The sequence below is a fragment of the Apis mellifera genome, linkage group LG14, assembly GCF_003254395.2.
Source record: "Apis mellifera strain DH4 linkage group LG14, Amel_HAv3.1, whole genome shotgun sequence".
NCBI classification, from domain to species: domain Eukaryota; kingdom Metazoa; phylum Arthropoda; class Insecta; order Hymenoptera; family Apidae; genus Apis; species Apis mellifera.
In genome coordinates this window covers 3,948,433-3,969,909 of record NC_037651.1, presented here as the reverse complement: position 1 = coordinate 3,969,909, position 21,477 = coordinate 3,948,433, and the positions used below count along the sequence as shown (strand labels likewise).

General features: G+C 34.3%; 1 protein-coding gene across 2 annotated transcripts in view; it reads right to left on the bottom strand.

Moving 5' to 3' along the window:
* LOC410480 (trichohyalin) overlaps nt 1-21,414 on the bottom strand; it is a 175,217-nt gene extending 153,803 nt beyond the window's left edge. For both annotated transcript variants that reach the window (XM_006560177.3, XM_016916230.2), the window contains exons 1-2: nt 21,153-21,414; nt 2,092-2,307 (exon numbers count right to left, since the gene is read on the bottom strand). In XM_006560177.3, coding sequence (XP_006560240.1) covers nt 2,092-2,136 — 45 coding nt within the window. In that variant the 5' untranslated portion in view covers nt 2,137-2,307; nt 21,153-21,414. The remainder of the gene's footprint in view (nt 1-2,091; nt 2,308-21,152) is intronic.
* Between the last annotated feature and the right edge of the window lie 63 nt (nt 21,415-21,477).

Here is a 21,477-nt window from a genome sequence, read left to right as displayed (position 1 = left end):
AAGGGTTACACTATAACTGTTGAATGTTCGAAAGAAGAATTTTTAAAAACTCATACGTTTCATTTTCTTTTCTTCTCTTTTCTTTTTTCTATCGAATGAATATTTTAATTTTGAATACTTTTTATTCCAAATAATTAGTTCAATATTCCATGCATTTTGTAAATTATTTATACAAACTATCCAACAACGTGACCACTTTTTCAAAAATGTTCCATCTATCGCATACATTTTCTATCGAATATACTTTCTATTTCCAATAATAATCGACTTTAAAATTCTATACATTTTAAAAACTATTCCATTTCGAAGTACGACATATATTTCTTTTCCATTATGAATTGAATGTTTCAGTTTCAATAAATAATTATCCTCGAAAGTATTCCAATCACACCATAAAGATTAAACATTTTTTTCTTAATCTTTAAATTCCATTCCCAAGGCGTGTATATTTTGCTAGCAAGTTGTTGTATTGCGTTGGCAATTTTTTATAGCTATATAGGACACACGTGTACCGTTAGAATCGAGAGGGTTGAATGACCTGGCCATTTATCAATCGCTACACCTATGATTCCTAGTAGATATTACAGACTTCGAAATTGTCTTCATTGTCTCGATATGGCGCGAGGTTTACGATCTTTCATCTATAGATCATAGTTCATCGTACCTGTTGATTGTCTACTAAATAAATCTATTTGTCAATTTTATAGCTTTCTCAAAGATTGAAATATCCTCCTTTTTTTTAGCAATAATTTTTTATAAACTAAAATAGTATTTATACAATTTTTTCAATACTCTCATCTATATCTATTTCAAATAATTATCGAGAAAAAAAGAATTTAAAACAATTTTTAATCAGTTACGATATTAATATACCTAATATTAACAAAGAAGAAAAAGTACATATTTCCATCCGTGTGAAATTTTTCAAACGTTGAGACGTTCGAGAAGGAAAATAAATGAAAATGATTTCCAATAGCGCAGATTGATATCAATTTTCTTTGGGCAGAGGATAGAAAGAGGGAGATGGAGGAACAAGACACGCGAAAAACTAGGATCACGGGGAAAGGGAAAAATAGCACGCTATTACAGCATAGGATAAGTAATATTCGCGAAAAACGTTCCAGATGGCGCGCCGCAGTTTTCTAAATTCAATATCCATGGTAAACTTTCACGTAGCACAATTTTATCACGTACGAGGCATCCCTGGACAATGAGATAGCACCTTATCACGTGATGTATAGACCCGAGAGAAAAACTTGGCAAACGGTTAAGAAGAGGCGGATAATGTCGCGAATTTCACACGAGCGTATACATAAGAGAAAATCCATTTTTCATTACATCACGTGTACCGACCAAATAATCGAGATATCTTGGTGTGTTTACACGGCGGTGGTGGGTGACAAGGCTTGATGGAAAATTCGTTGAACGAAGGGTGGAAATCCCTCTGTGATCTCATCACGCAGCTAACGAAACGATTCGTGTTGGTTTGGAAATTAGGGAAAGTGGAATCGAATAAAGAATTTTTATCAGTCAATTTATGTATAAATATTGATAGATTTTTACTATTGCTTCGTTGAACGAATTTATTTTATAGGAAATTATTAAGTTTTTCTATTTTCTAAGTTATTATTAACTAATTATTAAAAAGAAAAAAAAGACGTGGAAATTATATATTCCCAAAACAAAACAGACATCAAGAGTTTGAAATTAAGAATTCACATTTACGATCCCGCATACCTTGAGAGAAATCAACCGTTCCACATTATAAACAGCCATTAATTACAGACCATCATCCTCGTTCCATTCACCTGACCATCTTTTCCCTCTACTCTTCATCTCTTTTATCAAATTCCATCGCTTTTTCCGCGGAATATAAAATCGCCGACACTATCGCCTAATTATGCAATTAATTAACCGCAACATCGCTCGACCGATTAATTTTATCGAAAGTGTAACAGAGAACTTTCCCCTTTTCCCTGTCAATTTCTACACCAATTCCATTTTTCCACATAGCGAAACCAATTTAAATAATGATTAATAACATCGTCGTAGATCGATCGTAGTAGATCTATCTACTAGATTGGCCCTTACCTTGTAGATCTCATCTACGAGTCTAGTGAGTTCTTCGGTCTCCATGGTAATACTCCTTCGATGTCTGAAAGCTGCACTTTAACCGACTTCACGAGATGCTCATATTTTTTCGTCCTTCCGAAAACCGGATCTCACGTAGCCGTTCCACTTTCGCGAAGTCGATCGTTCGGGATCGGAAACCGATAAATTCCCTCCTAATTCGTCTCTCGGCCGGACCTGGAATAAAAAGAAAAAAAGAAAGAAAGGGGGGTGGAAAAAGAAGAGAATGAAAAATATATAATAATAAAGAGAAGAAAAAGAAGAAAAGAAACAAAATTAACGGAATGATTCGTCTTGATCGCGCGCCTCGAGCGTTCATTGATCGTTATCGAAGTTGCGAAATCCGAAGAAGGAGAGGAGGGAATACTTTAAATTCGATTCTTCAACTCGTGCTTTGCACTCTTGAAATTGGAAATTGGCGGAAGGGATGATAGTTTCAGGCTGGATGAAACTATCGGATTGTAATAGGGGGTCGAACATAATGCCGAATGTTCGAATTTATCCAAGCGTTCTGCTATACCGAACTGATGTTTGCTTCATTAGGTTAAATATGGATGTTATTATACGTGTTAATACCTCGCGCGGAATGGAATTGAGGAGGGGAGTTTGCGATACTGGTTGTAGGGATAGGATGTATTAAAGAAATTGAGAAATATTGGTGAATATTGCGAAAAACGAACTAAAAAAATAATAATTTTTAATCTAGATGACTTCCTTTCTTTATATTTTTATCGTCGAATTTCAATTTTAATATATTTAATAATATAATTTAGTATATTTTCAAATATATGATAGCCAGATTTATATATCACTTGTTTTATTATTTATACATGTTGTATATTTACAAATAAAATCCATTTTATTATATTTTCTTCTTTTCAACTCGATAGAATTGATCAATTTATTTATACACGATTTATTCTTTTTCCCTTATTCTTTCTAATAAAAATCACAATTTCAGGATCTTCGAGTTTTAAAGAAATGAGAATGAAATAATGGATTTGGCTCTCGGGTATCGCGACAGTCGAACAAATGATGTCTCGAGTAGAAATTTGAATTTAATTTTTTCGTTAGAGTAGGTTTAGAGCATTATGCAAATTCGCGAAAATCTGTAAATTATTAACGCAGCGAGTCCTGGATACCTGGTATTCAACAAGATCCTCTGTATTCAAATTAATATAAAGAGGCTTAACAAAGTCGAAACAGTTGGCAAGCATGCTAATGCATCATGCTGATACAGCGCTAAGTGAATTTAACTGCTATCTCGCCGGTCGAAGTTTCGTTTACGGGCAACGAAATTGAACGAATTATCTTCTGGGCCTGGGTGGTTGAGAGTGGCTGGTGGTGGTGGTGGCCTCAGGTGCAATAATTCACGAGTAACGGGCGCATTTAGAATAACAATTTACAAAATCTTGAACGGTCGGTTCAACAACGTTGCTTTTATGTTAATGTTGAAGCATTAAAATTCTCATCGCGCGATAACTCGCAAGGAAACTCTCCTCAGCATCTCCTAACTGCGTGCTTAATGAAAACGATCGTGCCACCTTCTCCTGTCGCGAACCTCGTTCCTTTCCACCAGCGAATAACAACTCGAATCTTTTTTTAAAAAAGAAAGATCACTTTATTTCGAGAAGAATAATTAATATATCCAATTTTTTCGTCGTTGTTGTCGTTTCGATGGATAAAAGAGAAATTATTTTATTACGCTTAAAAACAATTTTACGAATTATCAGTCGCTAGGATTATTAGATGAATGATTCTACGAATATTAATTCAATAATTTGATCGATCGAGCAATGATTTTCGAGAGGAGAAAAGGAAAAGAATATCTGAAATTTGCACTTGAACAATCCATCGCAGAAATCTGTAAACTTTTCCATTCGAGAAAGCATGCTCGGGCTTAGCCTACAATCTAACTAGCTGCGGCTAGCATTACTCACAGCTGGAAGGAGAGGTCACGTTTTCCAGGGTACTTTCATCCCGCAAGGACACCCGGTATATACGTGTCTGCGCGTGTACGTAAACAAGTGGAGGGAGATCGGGGCGGAAAAAGCGGCATAACTTGGCCGTTTTGTTTCTCGACACGGAGCGTGTGGCCAAGCGTGTGTCCACATAAGCGCACGCTTAAAGTGTCACGGATCGTCGATCGAGAGTCACTCGCTCAGGTTTTCAACCTGATTCGAGAGCAGTCCCAGCAGATCGAGAAATCGTGAAAGCACGACACGGCCATGCCGTGAATTGAGAAGATTTAATCGTTTCTTTCCTTTTTTTCTCCTCGTTTCTTTCTTCTCGATCGAGAGAATCGAGATTAGATATGGATTCCTTTTTTTTTTATTTCTATCTCGAGCGGAATAGATGATTTCTTTTGCGTCCTTGGAGCTTAGAATTCTGATATTCTGCATTTTATCTTACAAGTTAATCGTTGGATATCTTTTATCATCTATCGGCCATGAGAGGGATCATTGAAAATAAATATATTTGATAAGATTATTCTAAGAATTAAACACTATGTTTTCCTACTTTTTCTATCTTGAAAATTGGCCACTTAACGCAGTATGTAGATGTTACTTGAACAATATAAATAGATAAACACACGTTTCTTATTTAAGTTAAATATCATATTTTAGAAACGAATAATTTTTTTGACTCTGCCCTACTTTTTGTTCTCGAAACATTGTCACGCGAAAAAAAGAAAAGATTTCTGGATGAACGGTGAAATATAAAGATCAAAGCATAAAAGATAGGAGAACAGGTCGATCTCGAATCTTTTGTAATTATTTCGGTTCTGAGGCAAGGTTTGGGGAAACCTCCTTTCTCTTCTTATTTTACAATAATTTATCGATGCGTTGGAGAAGAAGTTAACTGCGATATCGTAATATTGAAAGAGTATTGCGGCTGCACAGCGATTAATTTTTCGCATCGACGTTGTGAATTATGATGGCGGGAAAGAATGGATCGATTAGTTAAAAAGCTTGACTTAGTAGGGCGTGAAGGAAACATATTGCAACCAGCTATTTCTACCTCTACAGCTTCGAGTTTATTAAACTAATCTCTTCTATCTTTGTCAAGATGTTAATTAAAGTATATTTCTTTTAATTTGTTTCCTCTCTATTCCAAATTTTGAAATATCGATTTAATGTTAATTAATATATTTATGAAAAATATTGAAACTATTAAATATATAAAGGATATTTTTAAATTATCATAATAATTTTATGTAGTTTCAATATTTTTTTATAAACAAATTTCGATTAATTCAAAACTGACTCGAATTTTCTACAAAAATAAAATTTATTATATTTATCATAAAATTGAATATATCACGATAGACTTAACTAGATCTATTGAACTTCAAATCATCTCATTATCTGAATATACAAAGATACAACATCGTTGAATACATATCACAATCGTGTACTATCATATTGGTATTAGATATACTAATACCTTAATTCTGAAATATTATGGATACGATCAATTAATCAAATGATAAAGATATTATAATAAAGTAAACGGATTAATTAAAATAAAATATCGATATATTGATTCTATTCTATCTATATACGTGTTTTTCGTAAAATCTGATATCAAGAAGAAAAAAAAAATAAAAGTTATTTATATTAAATACGATGAAAGCAGAGAAACTCAATCGTCCTGTTTGAAAATATATCGCAATCGCATGATTCCACGTTACTGCAAAGTGAATTTTACAGTAACTTTCCAAATGTGACGATACCCCCTAAAAGCTTTCAGGTGAATTAAATTCTCTCGAAACGTTTACGATAAAATGTTTCCCTTTAATCTCTCTAATCACATGTGCTAGGCTTGTTCCACGCATGCTACAAACTTTGGGAATTTCATTCGATACATTCGTTCGCCTGATATTTTTCCTCGTACGAGGAGGGTATCGATAAACTTGAAATATTTCACTTCGGAACTGATCTCTGAGGGAAGGATCCCTCCCTATAAATTTTGTATTATACAATCGGATAATTCGGCATTAAAATATAATTAATACCGTGATTTCATTCGATCGTTTCATTTCTTGAAAATTAATAAAATTCCTCGATTTTCAGGATTAATTATGGAAAGGATAATTGAACGAACGAAATTGTATTTTATATTAAAAAATTTATACAATCTTCTCCTTTTTGTCTTTCGTTTCGTTTCCTCGTAATTTTTATTATTATTATTAACATTCTTGAAAATTGAAAATGAACGAGTTACAGTACAATTTAAAATATTTTTTTATCCTTCTCTTCCAATTTCAAAAAACAAAAAACATTATTAATTATTTTGCATTCATTATACACACTGATATTCATTCATAAATAACAAGTGTGATTTTGTGCAAACAATAAATTTCAATAATCAAAGTTAACGAATTTTGTATTTAGTAGCCCAATAGATAATTAATTATAAAATAGCAATTCTGTAAATTGATTTCTAATGATCATTATAATAATTTAATTAGTATTAATATAATTACAAATTAATTTACAAATTATTAATTAATAATATATATATATATACACACACATTTATTATTATTCTTTCCAATCATTAATACGATATTCGGATTAAATAATAAATAAATAAAGATAATACAATCCATTAAACATTACCACAAAATTTATCGATACATTCGTGAATCAATTAAGCTAAGTTTCAAAAAGAGGAGAGAGAAAAAAAAAAGAAAAACTAAAGATTTACGACCAAGCAATGAATCTTTGCAGCTTTATAGTTAGCCAGTCCCATAAATCCACCAACATTGTTGTCCGCATTTAAATCGTGGATCCTTACGGAACGGAAATTGGAGATATAAGCGGATACGGAATAGAATCTAAGAAATTGAACAAGTTTTCAAGCAGAGAGGATTGAAGTTTGCTTATCGATTAACCAGAATGCAACAAAGTCACGCGTCACTAGGAGAAAATCGAACGTCTATCGTATATCCCTCCACTTTAACGGTCCAAGATTTTCAACAAACTTAATCCAAACTTTTTTTCAGATATATTCTGGGATAATATGAGAGAGAAGGAAAGAGCAATTCACTATCGTTGTGCGTCTAATATAATTATTTTGGATTTTTACGAAGATGAAATTGCTGTTTCGTGTATTTTTGTGAAACAAATATTTGCAATCGAACACCTAGTTTACTTACAAATCTGCGGTATCGAATAACGCGAATTTCGATAATAAACGCGGAACAGAACATTTGTACGAATTCTAACACGGTTTTTTTATACTATGGAACCAGTTAATCCTGTTATTCGAGGATTGTCCGCATATTGATAGGGTAGGAAGGAGAAAAATCGAAATTCAAATCATGGAGAATAAATTTTATATCGTTATTATCTCTCGTAAATATAGATTTTGTAATCAAATTAGAAAAAGAAATTAACTTGTCGGAATAAGAATATTATACTCGATGTTTGTAAACGTTCTGCAAATATTTAAATTCCAAACGTAAAATAATAAATATTTAGATTATCAAAATAATTTTTAACAATCATTTTTTAATAAAATTGCTTTCTCTCTACCAAATAATTCCACGAAATTTAAATTCTTCTAAATCAACTTGACGCATTTTACATCGAACGTTTTAAAAAGAAAAATATAATTTCCAAATATACACGAACCGCATTTAACTTTCATTCTTTTTCGCAAATTACGTCGAAAAGTTGACGAGAAAATATATATTTACATTTATATTATTTTATCGAAGCGGTCGACAACCTGTATCTTCTCGAATCAACGGTCTGCTCTCACTTTTCCAGAAACATTCCCCGCCTTTCTTGATGAATTTCTCTTTCATAATGTTAAATAACCGATCTCTCTCTCTCTCTCTCTCCCTCGAATAGTCGGCAGCAAGAATGCAACAGCGAAATACGAAGCTTGGAAATGGTGGCAAAAGCCTCTAACCTATCGTGACGAACAGCTGCTCGAAAACGAATTAACCGTTCGTGCGGTGGCCGTGCGGATTCGAGCGTGTAATTTTATGGAAATGAATGAATCAAACGTTACTGTCCTTTTACTGCTTCAGTCCTCGGCCATTTTTATCCCGCCGCCCGATAGACCGGCTGCGGCGGAAATGCATTCTTTCACGGTTTATTGGCCAATCGAGGATTAATTCCATTGATCTTTCCAATCGAATCGGTTACAAAAACTTGTAATTATTGAAATTTTGAAAATTGCATTTTTCAAAAAAACTCCTACAAATATGAATTTAATCCTCCTATTACACAAATTTACACCAATATACACGATTTGTATTCGCGAAACGAATAAATCTACGATTTCTCGAAACTTTCGTGAAGATAAAGATTCCTTTAAAAAGTTTAAAATCCTATCAGATCCACACGTTTTCAAATATTTTTGAAAACAGAGAGGGAGACACGTCTCTATTCATTTTCGTGCTACATAATTTATTAATAATGCGCGAATGATTTGCAATCGAGTGTTGAGAATGAAAATTGGAATGCCTGAGGGCGAATGGAAAAGAAAGAAATATCGAATGGATTTCGCGTGTTTGAAATCCATAGAAATTCGCTAGTTTTATGACTTAATTGGAACGAGTGAAAGGAATTATGCAACTATGGCCGCTGCTTCAGGTATATATACATAATATACACACGTAGAAACGGCGTGGAGATCGTGGGGGACAATACGAGGAATTTCTGCGCGTCGTAGAATCGAAATGACATCAACCGCATCTGTATCCTTTACATTCCATGGGCTTGTAATTCCTGCGGCATTTATAGAATGTAAACCTGTTGGTCGTGAGCAGCGTGCACCTGTGTGTGAGAACGTTTTCCTACGCGCGATACGCTCGTAAATAAACCGGATCGTTTTGACCGGTTAATAATAATAATCGAAGAATCTTATTAAATTGGGCAAATTAATAATATCCATAATTAGATTTATTCGCTGCGATAATTTAATCATCACTTATCGTACGTGGTTAATGTTAAAACGAATTCTTTTCATCGAGTATGTTCAATTGAAAAAAAAACTATATCGCGATAAGTATATAATATTTTGATTAATACATCAAATTATCTTTGCTACGTGTTAAGTACGATTCTAAGAAATTAAAGAATTTTTCGAACATCGGAGAATGATCGACAGCTATATATATTTCTTTTATTTTTTTCAAACCTCTCGCATCTATGGACGGACGTATCTCGTGACGCAATGTCATTCATACCACGCTCCAGACGAGATATCGCACGTGTGTCTTTTTTATTAAAGCATATATCGTCCATAGATTCGCCCATAAAAAAAAAAGAAAAGAAAAAAGAAAATCATTCCTCAAACAACGGAACAAGGGTTAACGACTTATATCGCGTATTTCGAGGGAGAAAAAAAAGAAAAAAATTTTGTTTAGCTTTCCGTTTTACACAAAAACAACATTCACTTGTTTATGCATGTTATATCGTAAATTAAACACGCGAGATATCTCGTCCAAAGCGGAGCATCGAGTCGTGAGATATCTCGTTCATAGCGTTGCATGAACGACATTGCGCCGTGAGATATCTCTACCGCCGATGTAAAAGGGGGTTGGGAATCAATTTTACCCTGCTATAATATTAAAGTATATTCGAATTAGTACGAATAATTTTCGAAGTGTATATAATTGTAAAATAAAACTATTTTTTCAATCTATTATTTGCGGAATTTATTATTAAAAAAAAAAATAAAGGGAATGCATGTTTGCGTGAAATTTCTCTTGTATAACGCATATCGTTAGATAAACAACAATTCCAATTACGATAATCCTTGTATTTATATCCGCGACGTCCAAAAAAACATGCCATTTATCAATCCACTGAATCATCATTCTATGATGATATATAAAATCCAAATTTGTCACTAAAAATTTTCGTTCCAAGCTTTCATATCCTTTTATTTTTAAATTTGATAGAATCGATTAATTTCTTATTCAGATCAAAAAAAAATACGTGTCAAAAATCTCTGTTTCACGATTAATCTAAAATAAAACTTTAAATCCTATATAAATCCCAAATATTAAGCATCTCATCACCGCTCTCTCGAATCCTTCATTCGAAATTCTCCGATTAAATTTGAAATATAAGCAATCGATAAAGAACATCGTTTAAAATAATTCGAATCTGGTAATTAAATCATTGGAGCATCGTCCAAAATAGAAGGGAGTACACGATTTCCATCGTGGTATCATATACACCTGTAAAATAATCGAGAAGCGCGCGTGAACGAGGGGAAGATCGCAAACTTGGGGAGAAAAATCGAAATTTTCACGGACGAGTTGAGTTACGCGGGGGCGTAGAACGTGTTGGAAAGGGGATTGAATGGGGGACTCGGGGAAAAAACTTGGGCGGAAAAATGAAATTAGCGGGAATCGTTCGAAAAACGTTCTCGAAACTGGCTGGATTGTTTGCATGAATTTTTCGACAGGTACGCATAGAGAGCGGCATAACGCGGCAAATTAACGAACGAGAAGAGAAAACTGTTTCCCGTTGATTGAAGGATACAAAATAAAATGTCGGGAAATCCAACGGCGAGTCGAAAACGAGGCACGGGGAATAATCCATTTGTTCCGAAATTAATTATACATCGGATGAATTCGAAGGATATCCGCGGAAAGTTCAATATTTAAAACTTAGCGCAGAGGGGAAAAAGAAAGAAAGAAAAATATGAAAAATTATGCGTCGAAGTTTACACCATTACGTATCGCATATACGTAATAGTTCTAATTTATGTCGAGGAAAGATATCACGTTTATACAATTTTAATCGCGTTTAGAAGAAATTATGAACAAACTTTGATTTATTCTCTCATTTAAGTGATACTTGGATACTGAATTTATTATATAATTCACATGCTAATCAAATTAGACTATTATTTAACACTTTCGTATAATCTAGAAAACTAGAAACTATAAAAATGAGATATAGAACCGGATTGGAAACTCGAGAAAATAAAAAAAATTAATCCGCGACCAAAGCATTCGAAAGAAGTCAAGAGATTAAAATATTGTGATAATATTAATATTAATAAATATCGCAGAGAAATTTCCTCGTCATAAATTCTTCGTTACGAATAAAATTACCAATATATTCGCGTTTTATTCGACAATTATATCTTTTAAATAAAATTGAAAATATCCATAATATCGAAAGCATCCGGAAGGGACACGCGTACGATCACACAATAGAAAAAGAATCCCCGGATTTTAGGGAGTTAAACATTTCGGGAAAGAATCCCGTCGAATCTCCCGCCCAAGAAGACGCATGGCCACGTTAATAAATACCGATACCAATTTGCCTAAGGTCCTGGAGGATGAGGGAAGAGGGATGTCCAATAAATTTCGCAGCGGGGAAAACCGATTTCCGTGCCCGCCCCGGTGATACTTTCCGCGGGAGAAGCAAGATAAAACGCTTCTTTTTTTTTTCCCCGTGAGAAAGGCTGGAAGTAGCTGCTGGAATTCAGGACAAATTCCTGATCTGGCAGTGGTTCTTTTGCAGAGCCCCACCCTTCCCCCCCTTTGCTTCTCCGTCAAGGTGCCGTGGAAAATGTACAGAAAGTGGGAAGGGAGAAGGGAAAGAAGAGAGAGAAAAAAAGGAAAACAAGAGGATGAAATAAAATTAAAGAAAGTCACCGATGACCGGTGACTTTTTATCGAGTAAATGTTGGATCGGAGCGAGAGAGAAAAAGGTGGAAGGGAGGGAGAGAGAGAGAGAAGAATGGCGGAGGAAAAAAATGTGAAAGGTGCGCCAGGCGGAGAATTATCGGGATTTGTTCGTGAGGTCGCATTCAAATCGGGCCGACGTTGGAATGTCGTCCTGCCTCTTCTGTCGTAACAGTTATAAAACGGTCCTGATATCCTGCAGGCAGTAACGTACATGGCCGCGTGTGCGCACGATCACACGCCGCCGTCTGCAAGCACCTGTGCAATCGTGGGCGTATTCGTTCAATCGGGGTTCGCGAGGTTCACCTTCGATATAATATCGATCGATCGCCGATTATGGGAAGGGTGGAGGGCTCGACAATGGGCCAGATTTTTCGTGCTTTGGATTATTCTTTGTCTTCTTGCTACGGGTAATTAGGATAATTCTTCCTACACGTGGAAATAAGGGTGGAATAGAGGAGGAGTAGATTCGTGCGTTGAATTATTGTTGGATTAAGTTGTTTAAACTTTCCTCGTTGTTCGAAAATTTTATTAAATTGTAAAGATTAAATTCTTCTTTCTCTTTTCCAATCAATCGAATCTCACACGAAACTTAATACTTGATACTTATAAAATATATATATATATTTCTTTTTCCCTTTCACAGTTAAACTTATCCGAAACGTCTAACGATTACAAGTCTGAAAAAAGCAACTGCGTGCCGCAATTTGAAACTTCAAACTTTGAAGTTTCCCTTGTCGATAAATAGACAAAGGCAAAAAACATAAAAAAAAAAAAAGAAAGAAAGAAAGAAAGAAAAATGAAAAAATGGAAAAATCAAACTCGACGCGCGTGTAATAAATTACAAAGTTCTGGCATTGTCTGTGCACGGGGGGGAGGAGGGAAGAGAGGGAGGAGGGGGAAGGAAGGAAACGGTTTCACGAGAGGAAAAGTTGGGTGATATGCGGGACAAAAGAATGTTGTCGACCGCAGTCAATGCCTTGTCTCTCTGTACTCGAATAAGGATCGATAACGTGGTTTCATTTAAAGGGTGCATTATCATTTCGCTCCGCGGGATGAAAAAGCGTGGCGAGTAAATCTCGCGGGGCTCGGGAAGGGAAGAAACGGGAGGGAAATCGAGGAAAATAACACTCGAAAAGGGAAGTGGAAACGACAACAGAGGAGGGTGAATTGCAACAAAGAGTTGTTAAAAACAATAAAGTTATTCTCGCGATTCTCGTCGCGGAATCGTTGTTTATTGTTCGGTTGTTTCAATATCGACGGGAGGGGAGGGTGGAATCGGGGGAGGGAAAGAAAAAGGGACGGCCATTATCGGGCCGTGAAGGAAGGTGATGGTGAAATGTGTGAAATGGAAACTCGGGGGCGGGGAAAATGTACGATACGTGACAATTATGCTTGATTTATCGAGTTATTATCCACGTATGAAATCGGTTCGAATTAACTCTCGAAAATTTCTGATCAAAGTGCGCATTTGCCGATTGACATTTGTTTATTACGCTCGTGGCGTTCAATACCAGAGTCTTGGGAATTTCGTACGTTCCTCGTACGTGAAATACGCACACGATATAATCGCTTTTGAATCGATTTGTTGCGATTTACAGAGAAATACAAAGGAATTATAACATCACAGATACGACTGATTAATCTAATTGTCGACGATTGATTTAAAACTTAATGGAATAATACATTCCGAAATAGCGGGGATTAATTGGAAAGAAATCTAAAAGGTTAATGATTCAAAAACGTGGAAAATTATGAGATACGAAAAATCATTGAGCGCAAAGCGAGAAAGAAAAAGGAAAAACGGAGGAGTGGTAATAATGGAAGCGGTGGAATGCAAGAATAATTAGTTGCGGCGTTAATTCGGCCGAATGGCCGTAAAACTAGGAGGAGGCTAGGTGCAAAGTTTCGCAGTGTTCCAAACTCGGAGTGGAACAATTCGTGGTCGTTAACCGGAAAAGAAGTTTTCCGCGCGCTTATTTTCTTCGCGCAAATATTTTTGCTCTTCGTACAGCAGTTCGTACAGCAACGCTTTTCCGTCGTACACCGGCCACCGCACCCGTGTATGCATTTTCCCTGGCATTGTGCCGCGATGAAACGAAGAAACTGAACGTTAAGTGGCGAGCGTTGTAAAGTTCCGCGAAAGCTTTTAATTAGGATTACGCATTATCTCAAGCCCCCCGTTGCGCGAGTAGCTATTTCAATTATACCGCCGAACAGCTCCATGGAAATGAAACTGTTTCGAGTTAATTTCAGATACGCGGCCAATTACGATCTGAATTATTTCTACTTTTCGTTCGAACGTTACACGTGTCGTTTATTTCTTTCGTCTTCTTCCCCCTTTCTCTCGTTTTGTTAACGAACGAATCTCGTGTTCCGAAAAATTATGAAAGATATTCAAAAATGGAATATATATGTATGTATATCTCCCTCGTATCTTTCCCGTGAAATTTCCAGTTAATTGTGAATCTCTGAAATTCAAACTGCGGCAAGAATATGTCTGTTGCTGTTGTCTTTCTCTGTTTCCTTCTGCTCGCGAATATAAATACACACTTGTTCGAAAAAAAAAGTGAGAGATATTGGCGATACGAGTGAGACGGGGAGAAAGACTAAAATTGAAAAGTTTCACTGAGACGCGGAAAATATTAATTCAGAAAAAATTTTGTCCCAAGTAAATTTAATTTAACACGAGCTGTACACTGTTGGAGTTAGATTATAAAATAAGAATCTTAACGTAAAACTTAATTAAAATCTCTTCCTCCTATATATATATACATATATATTGTTGTTCATTTATTGAAAATAGGAAATAAATCTCTCGCTAAAAATAAGTGTATAATGATTTTATCTTTGTATATATATACGCGTAATCTTGAAGATATGATTAAAAATGGAAACGAACGTCGAAGTTTCTAAACTAGTTTTCTCTAAATACGATCTAGGATAACTTTCCAACGGCTTATACACTCCGGCTTATAAATTTTTGTTCCCACCGCGAATGCAGATTTTCCGCCAACGAGCGGAACGCGATATGATATCTAGGTAAAAAAAAAAGGAAAAAAGAAAAAAAAAACTGGTGATTTTAACGGCGAGCATAACAGCAAACGAAATTTGATTTATACCCACGAACGTATGAAATAAATTCACAACTGATCCGTGTCCAGTGCTCCGGTATCGGCTTAAAACAGGAAAAATATTTTCGATTAATACTCCTTTCGAATCTTTTTGTCCCCGAGATCGTGTCCACCCCTGTGGATGCTCATTAAACTCATTGAAACGAGTCATGCGCTGAAAAACAAACGTCATCGGAGACCATCGAACCGGGGAATCGAATAAATTCCATCGCGCTCTATTTTCGATCGATTCGAGGGGGTACGATAATGCACCTGTCGTTCGAATTTTTATTGAATTTTTTATTCGACGGTAAACCCTTACGAAAAATCTACGTGTACACGCGATTGAACGAAATTTTACACGGGTTTACATTCGAAACGTATATTGAAAAGTGAAAGTTGATAATAATTTTAATCTTTATCCGATGATAAGAATCGCGATATCGATCTGTACGGGATATCGATATATTTATAAAATATTTTTGAAGATTTTTAAAGGTTAAAAGTTGATATATTTGTTTGTCAAGTGCTATTAAAATTTGCATTATATACAAAGATAAAATAACTAACTTCATTTAATCCGCTTTCGTTTCGATTTTTATATATCGTGTAGATTCTATAGATTTTCAATTCCCATAAATGTATAAGCAATATTTACTTAAAACTTGACTCACGAGAATTGTTCCACAAATATAATCAACACTCTGTGTAAATGAACAAACTAATAAATAATCGATGTAAAAAGGAAAATAAAGTTTTCCAAATAAAGTTATTTTTTTTTTTTAAAAAAAAAGAAATCAAACCAACAATTTTCATTCTCTCGAATATTTACCATTATCTTCAATATAATACATCACTTTTAGAGAATCGAAATAAGTCGTAATATAAATGGTACTCCTCTCATATATCTCATCAAACGTATAACGATAAAAATGTTTAAATCAGAGTTATAAATGATGCAAAAAGGATCGAACGAAATTATAGATTTAATAAATTTTATCCTTTGAAATATTACCTTCGACGATTACCACTCTCATCACTCTCACGAATCAATTTGCATCGATGGCTCGAAAATCGGATCGAATCCGATGGCAAAGATACGGTTTCCTTTATCTCGCCGAATGTAAGTAATTACAAAACCGTTTAAATCGGAATTATAAACGGTGCAAAGGCATCGAATTAAATTCCAGACTTAATAAATAACGAAATTCAGAGTGGGGGACAAAAGTGGAGGACAAAAGGAAGTGGAAAAAAAAAAAAAGAACGAGCAGCATCGATCAATTTCCCTTCTTATTATTCGTCGATTAGAAAGAAGGCAGGGGCAAGAGCAAGGGGAAATTACGATCTCCAGGCGATAAAACAGCCCGTGCAATGAGAACGAATATTCGCCGCTGATTAAGGAAGGAAATTACGATCACGGATGGATAAAATGGCCGCGAGATGAGAACGAATGCGACTTGGATGGAAATTGTTCTTTACCTTTTTCTTTTTTTTTCTCTTTGTGCGGATGCAACGTCTACTATGAGAAAGAAGCATCGACAGACCGATCATCTGGGGAGATATTCGATTATTTACTTTCAATGCCATCGATCGAAATTAACGCGGGATAACAGGATTGTTTCTTTTCACCCTCCCTTGTTTCTTTCTAAAAATACGTCAGAGGGAAAAGGGAGGTTTAAACTAGTGGTTCTCATTTCAAAGAGAAATTCGTATACTTAACAGAAGAAAATAAATTTTATAGAATTATATCCCAAAAAGATTATATTATAAAAATATTCCAAAATAATCATATTATTCTACAATTCTCTTTTTGTCTTGATTGATCATCATTCGATCGATTATAAAATTTACATTCATTGAAAAAAAAAACATTTACATTAAAAACAATTTCCCTCTCATTTAATATAAAATAATACGTTGTTATATTACACTTTTTCAAAAGAGCGTGCAAAGATCTTGAAGACACAGAGGGAAAAAGGTGGAAAGCGCTGATTATAAACAAAGAAATTGCATTATACATTATGGGGTCGTAAGCGCAATATTCACGGAATTTTCCTCGTTCAACAACTTTTCCACCGGAATAATCGTGTCCGAGTGCTACATAAATTTTCTCCTCGGCTGGAGTTAAGTACGTGAATTATACTCGTTTCTTTTCTTCGAATATAAGTTCATCCGTTTCTTCTTTCCTTCTCTTTTTCCCTCTCTCCTCTCCCTCGTATATATATATATTAACCAGATCGAAAACAGAATGCTAATTACAAGGGACAAGGGATGAAATGGCCTCGATTATCGGTCCCTGATCGGCCATTCGACGCGAGCATGCCACTTTTAAAACAAAAGCGACCCCTTTTCCTATCGCATTATCGTCCCCGGACTCTTCACTTTCTTTCCGCTAATTGAAACTTCCCTAATTGTCAGCAAGAATTGTCCGTAGAAGTATCATCCTCTCCAATAGTTAGTTCTATTCGATCCTGTTTACCCCTCCCCTCTCCTCCCCGAACAAATCGACCTCTTTCAATCGGCCACCGGGGAAAAAAATCTTCCAGAGAGGGGGAATTCTTCGAGGAGGAGAACAGAACATAAATACGATGAAGGGGGAAGTTGAACGAAAGTTTAAAATTTATATTTTAAGGGCCGAGTTAAGTGCGAGGGTGTATTTACAGCAGTGAGGTGAGGATGAAAAGAATAATAAGGGAATAATTTTATTTTGATGTACTTCTACACTCGTTGACGGAACGACCAAGAACAAGTTTCCGGTTTTAGGAAGCAGAACTTCCTCTTGGCCATAAGTTTTCATTTTCTCTGGCCTAGCGCGAATCGTTGTTTTTTTTTTTTCTTTTTTGAAGTTTCACGGGATGGAAATTTATTCGCCAAACTTCTTTGGGGAGGGAGGGGGGCGAACGTGGAAACGGGGTTACTTTGCCACGTTGTGAGAATGTGGCTTAATTAACGTTAGCAAGGGATTCGTCGAAGACGTTTCTAACAAAATGTTTCTACGAGGTTGAATGAAAATTTGGTATAAAATTTCGAGGCGAAGAAAAGTTCGTAGTACGAGTTTTAATAACCGATATGAATTAACCGGAAGCTCGTCAAAATTTTTGTTTTAAAGAAGAAGAGAAATATGTTTCAATGTTTTCATAAAAATTATATGCGAATGAATTTTAAATTACAATAATAATAATAATAAACGTTTCGTTGAAAAATAAAAGTATATAAAAGTCATTATATAAAACTTCTACTCTAAATTCAATCAATATTTTTGAAACACCCTGTATATTGCGTATCCCGAAAAAAATAAGAGAAAATCCGGCTTTTAAGCGTGTCGACGAGGTTCATAAATTGGCAATTGGGTGAAAATTCTTTGTACGAAATAAAGGGAGCAAGGTAGCACGTGGTGGTTTCACGAACCGGAAGTTTAACGACAAGGGATACACGGTTTTGAAAGCGATCAATTCAAAGGGGGATCTTATGCGCGGTGATTTCCCGGTTAGAACGTCATCAGTTTAAAACGACTCTATTTACAGTGGAGCGTAGTAATATTCACGGTTTATTTGCATAATCGAAAAAAGAAGAGGCGAAGAGGGGGAAACCGTCTTCAAAAGACGTTTTTTAAATAGAAAAAAGAATCTCCCATGGTCTCCCTCGAATGCTACGTTAATAACGTGCCATCTTACTGCTGGGCTGCACCAGCATTCTCGAGGTTCAAAAAATACTTGGCGACGTTTTCTCGTAACTGGACTTCGAATCTCCCTTCTGCGATTTTCAAGAAGAACGCTTGCGGAATATTCTCTTTAATTAAATTGCGTTTCTCGCGGTGTATACAAAATTAGAAATTAAAAAAGTAAGGATAGAGAGTTAATGACAACCTCTTTCCTGTTTCCCTTTTTAATAATGAGAAATTCTTTGTGTTAATTTATGTTATTAATATTATAATAAAAATTAAAATAAATATTATGTTAATTGATATTGATTTTTGATTCTTTTTCCTAAAATGGAAATACGATCTAAGACCTTTTATTTTTTCTTTTTCTAACGTTTCGTATGCCTTTCTTCTAACATTTAATATAGAATAATCGTATCTTTAAATCAATGTCAAGTAATAATTTCAAAATATTTTACAATTTCATGAATCATACGAATTCGAAAAACAAGATTAATATCTTCGTTTTTATCTAATCTCTATTTCGTTTCTTTTTTAATAATCGATCTTAATTTCATCAGAAATCGATATTATTCACGCCCGATAACTAATCATTAAAATCGGCAATTTAATTTTTCTATCGAATCGATGAAAACGATATAATATTTTTACCAATAGCCTCGAGCATCGATTATCGGTTATTTAATATCCTCAATTAATTTTTCCTTATCTTCACCGATATATTCGATATACAATCCTTTACTTTCTTTCATTTATCATTTGACACGCGAATAACATTTTCCTCGATTGAATTATTTATTTAATTATAACGAATATTATAATATAATCATTTTAATCCTACGCTAATACTGTGAAAATACTCGAATTGGCTTCAGATGAAATTCAGTTTTGATTTTTGCTCAATAAAAAGTACTTTTCGATTAACAGAAAACACGAAAAGTTTGCACCACGTGAGAAATTTACTTGGGTGTTTCGTTTCATCCACTATTATCAATCATCCTCCCTCAACTTACGTGTGTACTTTTTTTATGGAGCGCGAAGAAAGATGAAAACTAAACATTTACTTTTGCAATAGGGAAAATTGATCCAACTTTTCGAAACATCGTCTAAATGGGAGATTTAAGTGATTAACATTCGACGAATATTTTCCTCGTTATGATTCTCATTCGTCATTTTGAATTTTTAAAGCAATATATAAATGATAGAACGACTATAAATAGTAGTATTAATTCTCGAAAAGAAATCTTATTCTATCATTAATATTCGATTGCATAAAATAAAAAAATATATTAAATAAAATTAAATAAAATAAAAAATTATAATTGATAATTATTTTCATCTTTCCATTCCTTACTATTTAATACAAATCGAGGTTTTAGATTTTAAATATAAAAATATAAAAATAACACTATTTAATTAATATTAGAATAATCAGAATTATATTGTTTCCAAAATTTCAATAATATTAAAAAAAAAAAAAATAAAATAAAATTAAAAAGAAATTAAATAAAAATAAATAGATTAAAATAGATTTTAATGTAGATAAAAATTTAGAAATTTGTTTAATTTTAATTGTTTAAATTTTTTCTTTTTTTTGGAAAAGACAGAAAAAATATCATTGATCATTTAATCCTTTCTACTTTCTTTTTTTTCGACATTTATTTTCTGCACTATTCTACACTATTTTCCTTTTTTTTTTAAATTGTAAGCAGCAATGCTACGTCACACTAAAAACCGTTTATCACTGAGTTCGCAAAAAGGTCTGTTCTATTTTTTTTATCTCTGAAAACACGTCGCATACCCCCAAATTATTGGAGCGAGAAGAAAACTAACTGACCGAACGCATATTGAACGGTACCAAACGTCAGCTCCAAAACAGAATTTATGTTCGTACAAAATGACAAATAATTCACGGCCGGCCTGGTCATATCATGAAAAATTGTATTCGTATTTAGACTATAATATAGAGTTTAATACGAGAGACGAATATATATATATATATATATCTGTTACTAAAAACGAAGCATTGTGATCGAAAATCGTGTTATTTTCATTCGAATCAAAATAGAAAAATATTGTTTCAATATTTTCGAGCAATTTTTCTACATTTTCATGGAGATTCTATATTTGTATTGCGACATCTATGTATTAAACAACTTCGACCAAACGCGACATCTATTAAAGTAAATTGATCGTAAAATTTTTATGTACGACATATCGCTAATTTAAAGTAAAATTCTTTTATACGTCATTAGAAAACGATATTTTCGCAAGATTAAGATTGCCCGATAGCCAAATCCCAGAATCTTATTTGTCGATTCATTACTAGATTCAGTAATAAGAGAAAAATGACTCATCTATTAATCATGTATTATTGTCACTTTCGAAAATGGCATCAAATTAATAATTATTCTTCATCAATCGAATTCAATAATATTATAAAACAATAATCTATCACGAGACTATCATAAAAATATTTATAATAACATTATAAAAATAATAATCTTTCGAAATATTCTAAAAACGCAATATCAAATTTAAAAATGCGTTAAAAACGCGCGCTTTTGGTACTTACCTCAGCCAGTGGGCCGAGCCGGAAACTTTCAAAACGAAACTTGGAAAAATTCGGGAAAAAAAGAACGAACACTTAAAAAAATATATATCACGTTATTCGTAAACTGTTGTAGAATATCGACACGTAAAAAACTGACTTTCAAACAATGATTAACACACGAAACAATCCGTTTTTCACGATCGACAATCGTTAGAGAACAGATGCAACACAACGGCACGAGGCGCGCGAAGCGACTGAACCTCTTTCGAGCGCTGGAGTCGCTGCAGATTAACCGACCTCTACCGAATCGAGTGAAGACTATCGCTCGTGCAAGATCGTAAGGATT